Below are 14140 nucleotides of genomic sequence, written 5' to 3' on the forward strand. Positions count from 1 at the left end.
CTGGCAAAGGCCAGTCCTGTATCTAGGAGGTGTGTGGGTGGTTTGGGTTGATTTGCATATCTAGCTGCTTCCTTGTTTATTTGGATTTAGGAGAAAGATATGTCCAAGCCCTGATCTTCTGTGTGATATTAAAAAATAGAACCAGGATTTTTTAACTAATTTTTAACAAGACCTTCCTAAGACAATCATAGCATAATCTTACAGTATCATGTAGAGTCCTCTGGAGCAATGTACACAAATCCTTTACTACGACCAGAAAAGACATTTTGTTGAAGGAGATCAAATTTGTGCCATGGGAAGTAGGGGAGGGTGAGCTAGGAGAAGAATGTGAGTTCCAGAGCTGCTTCCTACCTCAATTCTGTTGGAGTCCCACTTTTGCTGAAAAGAGAAAAGGTGTAGATCCATGGTCGTCTGGAAATGTTTTTAGGAGTTCTGGCCTACTTCCTGGTGATCAGATCCATGCTCAGCCCAGCAAGTACAGCCTTGGTAAAGATTGGATGTGGTGCTCAGCAAATGGAAGAATGATTTATTGTTGGCTCCATTAGAGATTAGCTGGACAAAGCTCCTGGTAGATAAGAGTAACAAGACAAATAGCCGAGGGTGACAGCTTGCTCCAACACCTGGTGGAATCCAGGCTTTGTCAGCCTTTTTTTGGAGGCTTGCCCAAAAGCCTGTCAGGACTACAGTCATACTCTTATTCTGCATTGCAGGGAACTTAATTCATCTATGCATGCCAGACTTTGGGGAGAGTTAACCTAACTTGACTTCTGAGTTACGGGGTAGGTTGATGCACTGTTAGCAGGACTTTCATCTCCCTAGTTGTCCTTCTTTTAAAGACCAGTCCTGTAATTTGAATTTTGTGAATTTCATCACTTTCTTGTTCTAAAGGAAGCAATGTGGGAGACTTGATTGCTTCCCCTTCTGTTTCTACAGATGGTGATGTGGTAAATGTAGCCAAGCTCTTCTCTACCTAGGAGACATTCTCCCCTGAGGAGCAGTCCCTTTTTGCTGGACATGCTTACAGAACTGCACAGCCATGGATCTCAAGGAGAAGTGTCAGGTAGGTTTGCCAATAACAGTCACACAGCTTAAGTGTTGAGTCCTTTTAAATGTCTTTATTATTTTAGGTAGCATTATTATGTAGTGGTATAATCCATGGTTAGTTTTGAAGTTAAGAGTTGTGTCACCTTCACGTCCCTGTGTCACAGGGAAGTCCTTTGCAGGGTGGGACTGAGGCACCACAGTGGAACAGCACAGGTGAGGTGTCTCCTGTCTCACCTGCAGTGTCTCTCATTTGAGCTCTAAGCTAGGGCTCTGTTCCCATGGACACTCAGCTTGCCTTTACTTGAAAGACTGAATTCACAGAAAGATTTTTTTAAATAAACCAGGGCAATGAAATAATCTGAGTCCAGTTTTTCTGTTGGTAACTTGGGATCTCAGCCAGCTCTGGTGAGAGAACACTCTCCACTTTTCTCTCTGGTGTCCCTTTCCCCACCACACCTTGAGTTTTGTCTGTTGGCTGTCTCTGTTTTCTCTGTGCATCCCTTCCTTGCTGTTTTGTTTGCAGCAGCAAGAAATGGTTTTGTTCACTAGTGCAAAGTACCTGTTAGGGACTTACCCAGACTAAAAGATACTACAGCAGTCTAAGTGACTTTTAAAGGTTAACATCAGCTGTGGCACTTGCCTACTCAGCTGCTTCTTTGTTGGGTTTCTGCTCTGAGCAGTGCTAGACCAGGGAGGCCTGAGCTCATTCCTGCCCAAACCTCTTGGTTTCAGAGTGCTCAGAGAACGTATTTCACTTACGTTGTTTTATATCAAATTGCTTTATCACCATGGAGTTAACATTCCAATGAGGATAATTATCTACTTGCTCTCTTATTAATGACATCATGGGCTAATCTGGTATTGATCATTTTAGGAGATTATGCAATTACTGCTGTGTGGAGGGGTGTGTTCTGTGTAGGATCTGAGAGCACCAAAAAGAGCAGGGCATAGCGGCGACACGTTCACTGTAGGTCTCTACCTTGGGTCACCTTTCTCATATGACATTCTCCACTGTACAGTGCAAGAAGATGGTATCAAATTGCTGGACAGGCAGCAGCATGGACAGTATTGTAATAGACCTTTAAAAGGCCTGTTAGGAAAGTGTCCTGACAAGGAGGTTACAGGGGGAGTCATGAGTTCTCAAGACCTAACCTCCTCACCTGGCTTCCTGAAATTTTTTCTCCCTTCTTTCTGAATGGTAATTAAAAATGAAGGCAAGAGATCACCACAATTTTTAAAATAGGAATTAAAAAAGCCCACAGATACATAAAACTGCATTTTACAGCTTATTTTGTTTGGATTCTGAGGAAAGACCATGATTTTGTTCTTGTTAGCATCCCCAAGCAGGGGGCCTAGAACTAAATGATCTTTAACATTCTTTTCAGTCCAAAGCATTCTGTAATTATTGTATTACTATTTGGTGCTAAGGAGCTTGTTCCTTTTTTTTTTTTTTTTTTTTTATTAAATTAATACTGCAGATCCTCTTTCCACCCAATTTAAGGTGGAATCCATCTTCCTTCCCAAAGTGAAGAACTTGGACACATATATACACTGATAAAGGAACAAATTAACCTGCTTTGTAACCTCAGCGGTAAATTCGATCTGCTAGATTAATTTAAAAATGCTAAAAATAAAATGAACCCACGTGAAAATGTCAGTCCCAAATCTGATTGAAAGAAATCTCTTAAAAATACGTGTGTGATGGAGAGTTAGCACTCCTGGAGCAGGAGATGTGCTCAGAACACTGCTGCAGCACAGACATCTGTCACTCAGATGAGAGACTTGTCCTCTGGCTCTAGTTGGCTAATATGTTCCCTTGTCAGGAATGGCTGAAGATCAGAGTTTGTCAGGTGTAATGCAGGCTGCCTTCCTGTTTTTGCCAGGAGTCAGACACCACAGAGAGAGACAGAGAGTATTTTAGGAGAGGAGCCAAAGCCTTCTTAAATTAAATGTGCTGATATCTTGTTCTTTCCCCTCCTCCTCTGACTTTTTAATTTTCTGTGTATTTCTGAAGTGAATTTAATCCTTGTGAAAGGTGCCACAATCTCTGCCCCAAGACCACTCAGCACATACCAAAAGAGCAGCACCCATTGCCACAGGACAGTGTGAGGCTCCTGAGTTTGCACTGCATTAGATGGAGGCTGGATTTGCAGCCACACAACTAACAAAAATTATTGACATCATCCATTCCACAGTTACCCATAACAACTGAGCTGTATTGTCCCTGTGTAATTGCTGCAGCCTGGATACAGCACCATTTGTCCTGGACAGAGCTTGGAAATGTGTTCAGGGGGCCTGTGCTGTGCTCACATTGCTCCAGCTCCTCCACTGTTGGTCCTTGTTCCAGGTGGCCTGACAAGAGCTACAGTCGTACCTTTGGCCTGGAAAGTAGCCCGAGTTCTTTGCCACCTCTCATCCTGCCGGTGACTGTGTCTGTTTTTATTCCCTGCTGTTCTCTAAAAGCTCAGTTCTTCTTCCAGGGGCTTTTTTACAAACTGATCCTTTTACCACAGGCATCTCTCATTTATGCTGCAGATTTTGTATAGGTCAGTCCCTTCCTTTATACTCAGCCTTCTATTTTACCTCCCAGTTTTATCTTCAGATCCCAAGTTTTTGTCTTCTGCTCTTTCATTCTATTATTTAATACACAAACATCACAATGCACAACATATCCAGATGCAATTTCTGATACCAGTTGATATCAGAGGGAAGCTACAGATTATTACCTTACACAAAACACTTTTTTGAGCAAGATTTCTCAGCAGTGGGGTAAACAAGAAGAAGCAATTTGATCCAGTTCCTTTTGTGTCCATGACCAAAGCTGGAGGTTTTGAGGTTGGGACCTCTAACTGCATGAAGCACAAGGATTGTTCCTGGTATTGCACAAGCAAGTTGTTTTATTCACTTCCATTCAAGTTTCCAAAAGGCACAAAGCCATGGGAAACATATCAGCAAGCACTGTAATAAAGAAAGGGTCTTACAGGTATGTTGTGTGAGGGTTTATCCACTCTTACCAGTCTTGTTGATATTTTCTTTTTTCTCTCCTGTTTTCTTTGTGTCAAAAGGAGTAGATGAGTAGTTCCTTAGCAAGTAGGAAAGAAAAATTGTACCATTAGGACATTTTCTTGTTTTCTGCAGTTTAAAATTGTTGTCTAGGAAACAAAATGCCCGGCAGAAGGATAAAGGATGTTTTGCCTCTTTCTCTCTTCTGCTTTCTCCTGAAGTTACATTACATAAATACAGAGTGTCTGCTTCCCTTCAGGTTTGGCTCTGGGCACCAACACAAGAGATTACACACAGATATGTACCTCAGTGCTAACACACAGGTGATAACCAGACCCTGTGTTGGGTTTTTTGTGAATATTGAGGCCACTTAATCTCTGCCCTTCTGGCTTAAAACACAGGATATGGGCTGTGCCTGATGAGGCATTTAAACCTCAGGAGAGGAGAGAAAAGGAAGTGAAGAGCTTGTCCAGGCAGGGGAGGTGGGTCCTGACACCTGTACACGGTCTTCAGAGCTGCCCAGTATGCTCAGACTGGGAGCCTTGGTGGTGCCTGTCCTGTCTGGTACCAGGCAGCTGTAATCCTTGGCAAGCTATTGAGGTGGTGCTTGGCTGGGCCAGTTCTTTACCCCTTTCTGTGTGGAAAGAAAACAGTTGTTTTAGTGATTGCTCTGCAGAACTAGGAAGCCCCAGACAGAATTAGGGCAGCACTGGAGTAGGAGCTAAATAAAACCTCATTTTTATAAAGGTGTATCCCTCCAACAGTGAGAAGGAAATAAATATTCCTGCAAAAGATGAGAATGAGAGAGAAGGCTCATTCCTTCTTCACCTTTTAATCCCCTTGTTTTGTCCTACCCAGCCTTTCCCTGTCTACACTTATTTTTTGCCTCCTGTGTGCCATGCCCAGGTAAATGTGGAGCCCCAGTCATGGCTATGGTGAGTTTAGATGCACCTTTTAGTTCAGATTGTGTGGCTCAGGATGAATATGGGATGCCAAGAGGGGCTTCTGCTGCATTCTTTATCAACAAGAGAAGAGGGAGGATAGACTTCACACAGGACCTGTAACTATCTCAACTTGTTTAAATGGCAAATAGTTATATTTTTGAATTGAGCTTGAATCCAAAGCTGTGGAGTCGTCTGTGGGGCAGTTAGTATTCCAGGGTCTCTTGGTCTAAATTTAGTCTTTTTCCATGCCTACTGTGCTGTTCCTTCCCCTGTAGTATATTTTGTAGTACTTTGTCCTACCTAATTTGCCATCTGCTTTTGCACAGACCCCTCTCTGCCAGCATCATTCCTTCCTGTGCATGCATATGCAGCTCTGCAGGCAGTGAGCCCAGGGATCCTCACTGTGTCAGCTTCATCTGATGAATGAACCATTCTCACAGACATCTGGTGCTATCCTGGGCAAACTTTCTTCCCTCTCTGCTTTTTTCTCCCCCTCTTTCCATCCCTCATCCTCCCTCATCCCCCACCCCCATCAGCCGCCTCCTTGCTGGATCTGCAGCGTGACTGGAAACAGGCTGAATTAATCAGCAGACTGGTGCTTCACTCTGCTGCTTCTGTCTCATTCTCTGCGGCGCTGGGCTCTGCACAGTCTTGCTCCCTCTCCCTCCTTTGCTCTCTCATTTTTGGAGAGCAGCAGCAGTGCAAGTTGCTGGGGAAGTGGTGCAGGAATTTAGCCCAGATGCTCTTCAAACAGGCCGATCTCTGGATCCCCCACCAAGGCAAATGTCGCAAAGTAAGTTCCTCTCCCTTAACATTTAATTTCAAAATGGCTTTCCCTGTCTCTCTCCCCAGTCTGCATCCTGCCTGATGTGATGGGGCATGAAGAGCTTTGAGGTTTTGGGGGAAGGAGGTTATGGCAGGACATGAAACAGAGCATGATGATTTTAGCTGGGGAATAGCTTGTTTTTGGTAGTGACGGGGAAAAGAAACTGTTTGAAACTGCAGTTTTAAACCCAGGACCAATAGGAAGATCCACGCAGGATTTTGGCTGCTGACTCCTGCTTTGCTGCCCATCTGCCTCATGGTTTAAATTTGTCTGTTGCTTATATAGGCTTTGATCTGTAACTGTTGAACCTCTTCATCCCTGTGGGATCTGTCCGGCAGTGCACCTGCCAGGCGGGATCATTGTTTTAGCCCCCAAAGTCTTCAGCTGAAGAAGCAGGCATGGGAAGGAAACTATCAAGGGGATGAAAGATGTACTGAAGTTCTGTGGATTTCTGAGCATTGCTGGCCTCTGGGAGGGGATTAGCATTCCCTGGAGGGAGCTCTGCACTGGCATAAAGCACTGCTGCGTGTTGAAGCCAGGATAAATACAGACCCCTACCTGCTCTCTGAACTTGGAGGAGTATCACAACTGGCTGAATTACAATAATTAAAGCTTAATAATTGTGTAGTGCTTCAAAGCGCTGCATAAACCCTGTCTCATCCTGCCAGCAGCCTGGTGGGACAGGTAACTATGATTGGGGATTTGCTGCTCCAAACAGGACTGAAGGGACTGACTGAGGAATGTGCAATTCCAAATTGGGCTGTTTCCTGGGGAGCAGCTGCCTCTTTCTCTGTTGCTGGGCTGCTGCTGGAGAGAAGCAAAATGCTGGGCTTTGCATTACCTGTGTAGAAATGTTGATTGTGCCTGTTGGCATCTTTACTCCGTGCTTTATGGAGAGTATAAAATGTGGACGTTGTAGTGGATTAAAATGGACCCTGTGCACAGCAAAGTGCAGCAGTGATTCAGGCTGGCGAGCACTGCTTTGGCCCCATCTCAGAGCTCTGTGCTCCTGCAGCTGTCTTTTTGCAGAGGGAATCTGCAGGCCCTGTTAGTGAGCCTCAAAGCATCCACCCTGCAGTCCCTGCAGGTGCCCAGTTACCCAAATGGGAGGGTTCTTTTGTCCAGGGGCAGCGGGAGGTCTGCGGTGCCTTTCATCCTGGGCTGCATGGTGTGGGGAGAGACAGTTCCTGCCTATTGCTCTGTCCATTAACTTGGGCACTGCTGTGCTGAAGCCTCTGCTTGTTTCACTTGATTTGAGACCACCAACAGCTAAGCTGAGGCTGCCAAGCTCATGTCAGGTGCATTCAAACCAAGTTTAATAGCTGTGTTCCTGGTGCCTTCTGGTGCTTTCCCCAGCATGTCCTGGTTTAAAGGCAGTGGTTCTCACAGAGCCATGGTCTGCTTGGTGGAGCTGCCTGAATTGTGCAGCTATCAACATATATTTCTTTTTCTTGAGCTTTCCAGTAGCATTCAGGTGGGCTAGTGAATGTTATAATCTTCACAATTACAATAGTTGGTGAGGAGTTGTAAGCCCCATCACAGAATGAGAAACTAAAGCAGAGAGGAGTATCCGATTTTCCCGCTGTCATGCAGAAACCAGTGGCAGAAGGAATTAGAGAATCCAGCTGTCATGACAGTCCAGAGTTTGAATCAAAAGTTCATCCCATGGAGTAGGGATCCCAGGGGGGATGGTTGATGTAGCCTGTGTCACTAGAGAAACAATCTTGCCTGGACTTGGGGATCTGATCTCTTAGGAAAAGTAGCCAGGAGAGCGCCAAGAAAGACAGAAAGCAAGACTGGGGTAATACAGGGAAGTTTCTGCCCAGAGTGACTGATGGATTGGCCCTGCTGCTTCCATCTGTGTCACCCCAGAAGGGATGAGCCATTTCAGGCAGTCTGAGCACTAAATCAGCAGCTGCAGGTGTATAGGAGCTGTAGTATCCTGGTGGGTAATTTGCTTTAGAACAAGAATAAATCCCTCTCTAGCACTAGGCTGCTGTATGAAATGCCACCCCAAAAAATTGTGTTCTGTCATGTATTTGATCTGTCATCCTCTCTGATCACACCCAAACCCCCCACTTTGTGCCGTATTGCAACTTAACCTAAACAAGAATCAGACTTACAGTAATAAATGCAAATATATTTGGTGGAGTTACTCCTTTTTTGTGTGTTTTTGAACCTGTGAATAATGCTTACATTACAGGAGGTGTAATCCCTGCCTGCAAAGTGTTATTCTTAAATTAAAAACTGCCTTCTTTTTCTGCTAAGGAATGCAAAATAGCTCTCAGGAAAAAGGAAGAACATTCTGCTGCCCAGTTTCCCACCTCCAGCTGTTCAGATCTGAAAAGGAATTGAGTAGAGGTGTTCTAAAAGGAGCCTAGTGAGTGTAGCCTGGAAAGAGGGAAACAGTCTGACAACTGCTTTGCAGGGCTTTTTCACTGCTCTGAATCAGAGGGGTGGATCTGCAGTCTATGAGAATTGAAACTTGTAGCAAATATTTTGTATTCTGTTCACTTATTTGTTTAAACAGTCTTTGTAAAGGCAGTTACACTCAAGTGTACAGCAGTCTTGGTGAGAATCCCTCATTCTGCAAGAGACTGAATCCACAGAGGATGATTCAACCCACTTTGTTCTGGAAAGCAAGGAATATATTTGTGTTCCTGTATTATTAAAAAAAAAAATATTTGGCACATATTATATCAACATTTACTGGTACAACAAATAAATATGCTACTATGGATGTGTAATGACTGTGAGAAAATGTAAGAGGACTTTAATATACTAATATTTTGTGTCCATTTCTCTGTACACATTCTGGGCTCTACTTTGTTTCTCTGGAAGGAAACTACAAGACCTCTGTCTTTCATCAGGTTGCTACTTGAGAGTGTGAGATAGCTGATAAGCTTTTAAGGTAATTTTAAACAGTTCTATGTAAAAGAACAAGATGGGAATTTTAGGAAGAGAGCTCAGTGGTGAATGTGTGTGAGGATGTAGGTGGGCTGCAGGAAGCAGACATGGGTAGGTGGTGTTGCTCGGGAACAACTTCATGTTGTGGGAGGAAAAATCAGAAAATAACCACACTTTTCCTACCTATCAGCCTGAAAATGCTCCTGCAACCCCCGAGGAAGGCAAAGAGAACCTATTTGCTATGAGCCAGGCAAGGCTACGGGTTTAAACAAGCTCCTGGGTGTTTGACAACTTATTTACCCCTGTCAGACTATGGAGGGTCACCTGAAAGGACAAGGCAAAGAAAAGTCTATAGATTCTGTGACTGACTCCTCATCTCCTGCCTCTGAGCTGCTTCTTGTTTCCTTCCTGAAGAGCCAAACCAGCTCCTAACCCTGGGCATTTGCAAGATCTATCTCAGTTTCCCTTTCCCTAATGTTTTCAGGCAAGCTAACCAGTAATTTAACATGTAGACTATTTACTACAAGTGGAGAAATTCACATATCCTTTCATGTTCCCTTCCAGTCCACACCTCAGCACTTCCTCTAGGAAATAAAATCACAATTGCCTCTAGCAAATAAAATCACATGCACAAAGGAAATATCATGCACTGTTTTTCCCCTATCAGCCATCCCAAAGATCTTGCAAGCCCCGGTATCATCCCAAAGCAGAAGGATGCAATCATTCCGTTTTCACCTGGCTCAGCCGTGCCTCACACTGAGGCTGGGATGGCCAGGGCAGGAGTCAGCTCCAGGGGAGCCCTGAGTGCACTTAGAGGCTCCTGTTCTCTCCAGGGCAAAGGAGGAAGCAACTGCTCATTTTGTCCTTAGGACTTTTTGCCTTTAGGCACAGGCAAAAGGAAAAGTATAGCCTTTTAAAATACCTCCTGGTACCCATCAGGGGTTTGCTTTCACTATAACCTGGAATTTACTGTCTGCTCTTTCTTTGTTCTTCTTCAGAGGAAACGCTGTGCTAAGGCAGCTGGGCAGAAAGGTGTCTTGCTGTTTCTGTTTGGGATGGAAAATTAGCGGCTTTCTCTTTGAGGTAACTTTCCAAAGCAAAGATGTGAATGTTGAGGTTTTTCATTAATGAACTGATACCTCCTGTGAACGGCTTCTTCACCCTGGGGTGCTCACTTCCTGGTTTGTGGCAGGAAGAGCACTTGCAGCTGATGAAAGGCTAGAAAGATCCCTCTGGGACAGCTTCAGAGCCTGGGTTTGCCAAAGGTTTACTTAAGGGCATTTGAAAAATGCCTCATTAGCAGTTGATGACTTAGCAGGGCAGCTTTTGTTGGGAAAACCTGAGCTGCCCCTTGCCAGGAGCTCAGGGTGGCTCTTCTTGCCTGTGCCTTTCATTTGCGTCCCAGGGTTTTTCTCTTGATGTTCACCCACAGCAGGTTACCCGCGTGCCCCCAGGAGCCCTCACTCATAGTGTTACAGTGTTTGTTTATGAGATTGCCTCTGCCTCCTTTGCCAAATACTCCACGATCTAGGTGTTTAACAATCTCTGCCCTTCCTGGCCTTGCCACGATGCACTTGTCCTTTGTCACCTGCTGCATTCCGTGTTCCTTTGGGGACACTGTGCCAAGCTGGTAACTCCTGTGTAAAGTCTGGAGCAGGTGTGCGAGTGTTTCAGGAACCTTTTTTGATTAGCTCTGGATTTGCTGCCTTTTTGGGCTCACTGCCTGCTGTGCTGTGGCAGTTTCTCTTTCCAGGCACTGTGTTACTGTAGTAGATGTTGGCATTATTTGCTGCTTTCTTCTCATTTCTTCTGTAGCTCCTGGTGTGTCCACTGGAACCAGCTTGGTGTCTGAGCAGACTTTGCTTTTCAGTTCAAGTCCCTATTATTTTTGCTGCCTTTCATTCTGTGTATTTTATTTATCTGTCTGCTTTCCCCGTGCTGGAAAGGATTTATATTTCTGTGGGTGCCTTGCTCTGCCCCAGACAGGCAGCATTCAGACAAGAGAGAGAAGCCTGATTGTCCCTTGCTCAGTGTTGTTCTCAGACACTCCTGCTTGCAGCAGTCTGTGGTGCTGCAGCACGGCTGGTGCCAGCTCCACTGCCATCTTCTCCTCTGGGAGTCTTTGAGACACTCCGGTGTTTAGTCCTGTGCTGATGTTACCTGGGCTGCTTCCAAGAACAATACAGAACTGCTTCTTCTATTCCTAAAACTGACACAGAGAATGAAAGTTGCAGCAGGATTATTTTTAGTTCTGTAAAAGTGCAGCTAAAGCAGCTTTGCTGGACTCTGCCTGGACAGAATTTGCTGTTTCAGGTTATCCCTGAGAGGTGAGGAGATTGTGTGTGCGTGAGAGATGGTATTTGAAAGAGCATTTATGTTCTATTCCTCAACACAGTGTTACAGTTTTGGACCATCAGTGCAAATGAGTCTGAAGTCCAAGATTAGTTTCCAGTAAATGTCCATCACAAAACCATGCAGTTAAGGAACAGGAAGAACAGATCAGAGCCAAGCTGCACTTGCAGAGCTGGGTGTGTGCAAGCAGCTCCTGAGGAGCAGAACTGCTGCAGTTTGAGACCATGGTGGGTTTGGCAGGGCTGGAAGGAGCTACAAGAGCAGGAAGAGCTGCAGCTCCTGCCTGAGCTCTGGGCTGTGTCACACTGGTGGGGACAGGAGGGACAAACTTCCTGCCTGTTTGTGTTTAGTAGTTCTGTAATCTGGGCACAGTGTGACATTTCCAACATGCAGGATATCCTGTGTGCTGTACATGCTCAGTGTATTTGCATCAAAACGTGAAATGCCCATGAGAACTTTAATTTAGTAGTTCTCTGCTGTAGCCCTCTCATGGACACCTGCCTGCTCTTCCCTGTTGATTTGCTGTCAGTGATCTGGTGCCCACAGCACCTCACTGCAATCTGTGATTTGAAAGAAAGTGCTCATGCTCCTGGCCCAGAAATGAAAGTGTTTGCACTTTGCTGTTACCAGCATCTTATGGCAGTGTTCTCCATATGGCACACTCCTGAGATGTGTCCTTTGGGACTGCTGCCTCTTTGCTGAGCACTGAGGGAGCAGTGCTGTGAACTCTGTGCTTCCTGCAAGTCCAAATGTCTCCCTTGCAGTTCATCACTTACAACTCCAGTCTTTGCTCTTGTAAGAGGAGGAGTTGATGGCGGGGTCATGTCTGGTCCTGAACTGATCCAGAGCCCAGCATTTAAATCTGGGAGCTTCTGCATCAAAGTAATCACAGAGGCAGGACTCACGAACAAAAATCTGTGGGAAGCAGTTGTGGAAATTGGACTGCTCTTGTTTTGAATTGCAGATATTCTACTACTTAGTTTTACTATCATTAGCAAAATTCATCCTGTATCATTAAAATTCTACCATAACTATGTTCTGTTGTCTCTCCAAGGTGATACCAGCTCAAGCCTGCATAACCTCTGCTTGTATTGTCCTCAGCCTCTACTGAGTAGATCTTGTTTCACAGAAATGCCTTGGTATTGTGCTTTGATAAAGTATTTATCAGCACAGTCAGGACTGGTTTGTTTACCTGATACTATCTAAGTGCTCTAATTCCAGCCAGCAGTCTAAAGTTCACAGGAGGGAAGATGATTTCAGGAAAATGAAGAATCAGGCTGGTGATGATGAGTGCTGGGTCACATGCTCTGTCAGCTACCAGGAAAAAGCCTAAAAGGAAAATAGTGAAGTGCTAACCAGTTTATTTTTCTGCCACCTCAGGATGAGATGACCTCAAGTTTGGGCCTTACCACAAAAAAAGCCCTCACAATCCTGAGAGACCAGTTGTCAGCACTGCTGGAGGGGCATCAGAAGGAACGGAAAAAAGGAACTTCATGGAAGGTGAGGCACCAAACAGCACAAGTTGGGCACTTGGTCTCCCCTTCTCAACGTAAAGATGAGGGCTAAACAGAAGTTGGCTGCATTCCCCCCTCAGAGTGTCCAGGTGTAGAACTGCTAAAGTCCTTGGGAACAAAGCAAGGAATCTACCTAAGGATGAGGTAGTTCATGTCAGCACTTCTCTCCTGGATGCCAGAGCTCTGTGGGAAGATGCCTCTTGCCATCTGAAGGATCTCAGGACTTCAAGGGCCACTAAGGGCATTGAGCTTAGAGGGTCCATCTCAGGTGGAAATAAAGAGCTGTGAAGCTCAACAGTCTCCCCTTGTCCGCTGTGTTTGCCTGGCATGTGTGTTGAATACAAAGTGCCAGTGTTTATGCACAGTGTTTAAAAGTGTTCCTTGGTTGGTCAATGACATTGGGACAGCCTGGCACAGAAGCCTTTTCATTCTTCCAGTCAAGAGAGAAGCAGAGAATGCTCACCCAGACTCACCAGCTGAATATCCATTGGTTCTGAAGGATTCACACAATGGATCTGGGATGCTCCATGTCATGTTCAGGGGTTTTGCAAAGTTCTGTTCTCCCTGGAGCACCAGCTGCTGTCTTCACCCTTTCTCACTCTGCTTTTCCAAACGTCCGGCTCTGTATTCCATGAGTGCTGACTGTCTGCTGCTTTCCCTTTGCAGGAGGTGTGGAGGAGCAGTTTCCTGTACCATGGTAACCGCTGCTCCTGCTTCCACTGGCCTGGTGCCTCTCTGATGCTGCTGGCAGTGCTGTTGCTGCTGTGCTGCTATGGGAGCCAGCCACAGGGGAGGTGAGCAAAGCTTCCTGTGCTGCTTAACTGAAGCAAGGTGGTGGTTTTATGTCATCTTAGTACTGTGTGTGATTGACATAAGTGTTGTCCCTCATTCTGTCTAGATATCTAGTTATCAGCATACTCACACTGGTAATTTCCTATCAGTCCCTTTCACAGAACTTCAGCCAACTTAATTCTACTTCTAATAGACCCAGAGAGTGTCCTATGGAGAGGCTGAGGGGTTGTTTTTCTACAGGATTCCTAGGTCTTTAAAATTCCTAAGGCATTATAGTTAAGGAAGTATTTTGAAACTGGGGAAATTAGTGGCTCATGGGAGAAGTTAGTGTGCTATACATGCCTTGACCATATTTGTAAAGTATTTTTTAATTAAGATAGGTCCTTTCAGACCTCTCTGGTGTCATTATCCTAAGGAAGAAGTGTGATCATGCGTTCGTTTTTGAGCCATAAATCTGTGAGATGGGAATAAACAACCAGGCAGTTGTGTGTTTATCTCTGTGGGTGTCTGGCAGTGTATTCTGCTCATTTACTCAAACCTCATCTGCCTTCTGCTTCCTCCTGTTTTGCTGTGTGAAGCCAAGGTGCTGAGATAGTCAATGCACTGGCACTCTTCCTCCTGCTCCTCTTGGATCTCCTCATGATCGGGCGTCAAGAGAGGCTGAAGTGCAGAGAGGTGGAGAGGAGGCTTCAGACCATTGTTGATAAGATAAACGGTGAGGTCTCCTTCATCTGTCCCATTTGCACTTGTGTTTTCCT

General features: G+C 45.2%; 1 protein-coding gene across 1 annotated transcript in view; it reads left to right on the top strand.

Moving 5' to 3' along the window:
• TMEM94 (transmembrane protein 94) overlaps positions 1-14140 on the top strand; it is a 50286-nt gene that overhangs the window by 6886 nt on the left and 29260 nt on the right. Inside the window, 4 exon segments of the mRNA XM_066331979.1 lie at positions 934-1060; positions 12457-12576; positions 13257-13384; positions 13961-14097. Coding sequence (XP_066188076.1) covers positions 1037-1060; positions 12457-12576; positions 13257-13384; positions 13961-14097 — 409 coding nt within the window. The 5' untranslated portion in view covers positions 934-1036.

This window comes from Sylvia atricapilla, chromosome 18, assembly GCF_009819655.1.
Source record: "Sylvia atricapilla isolate bSylAtr1 chromosome 18, bSylAtr1.pri, whole genome shotgun sequence".
NCBI classification, from domain to species: Eukaryota; Metazoa; Chordata; class Aves; order Passeriformes; family Sylviidae; genus Sylvia; species Sylvia atricapilla.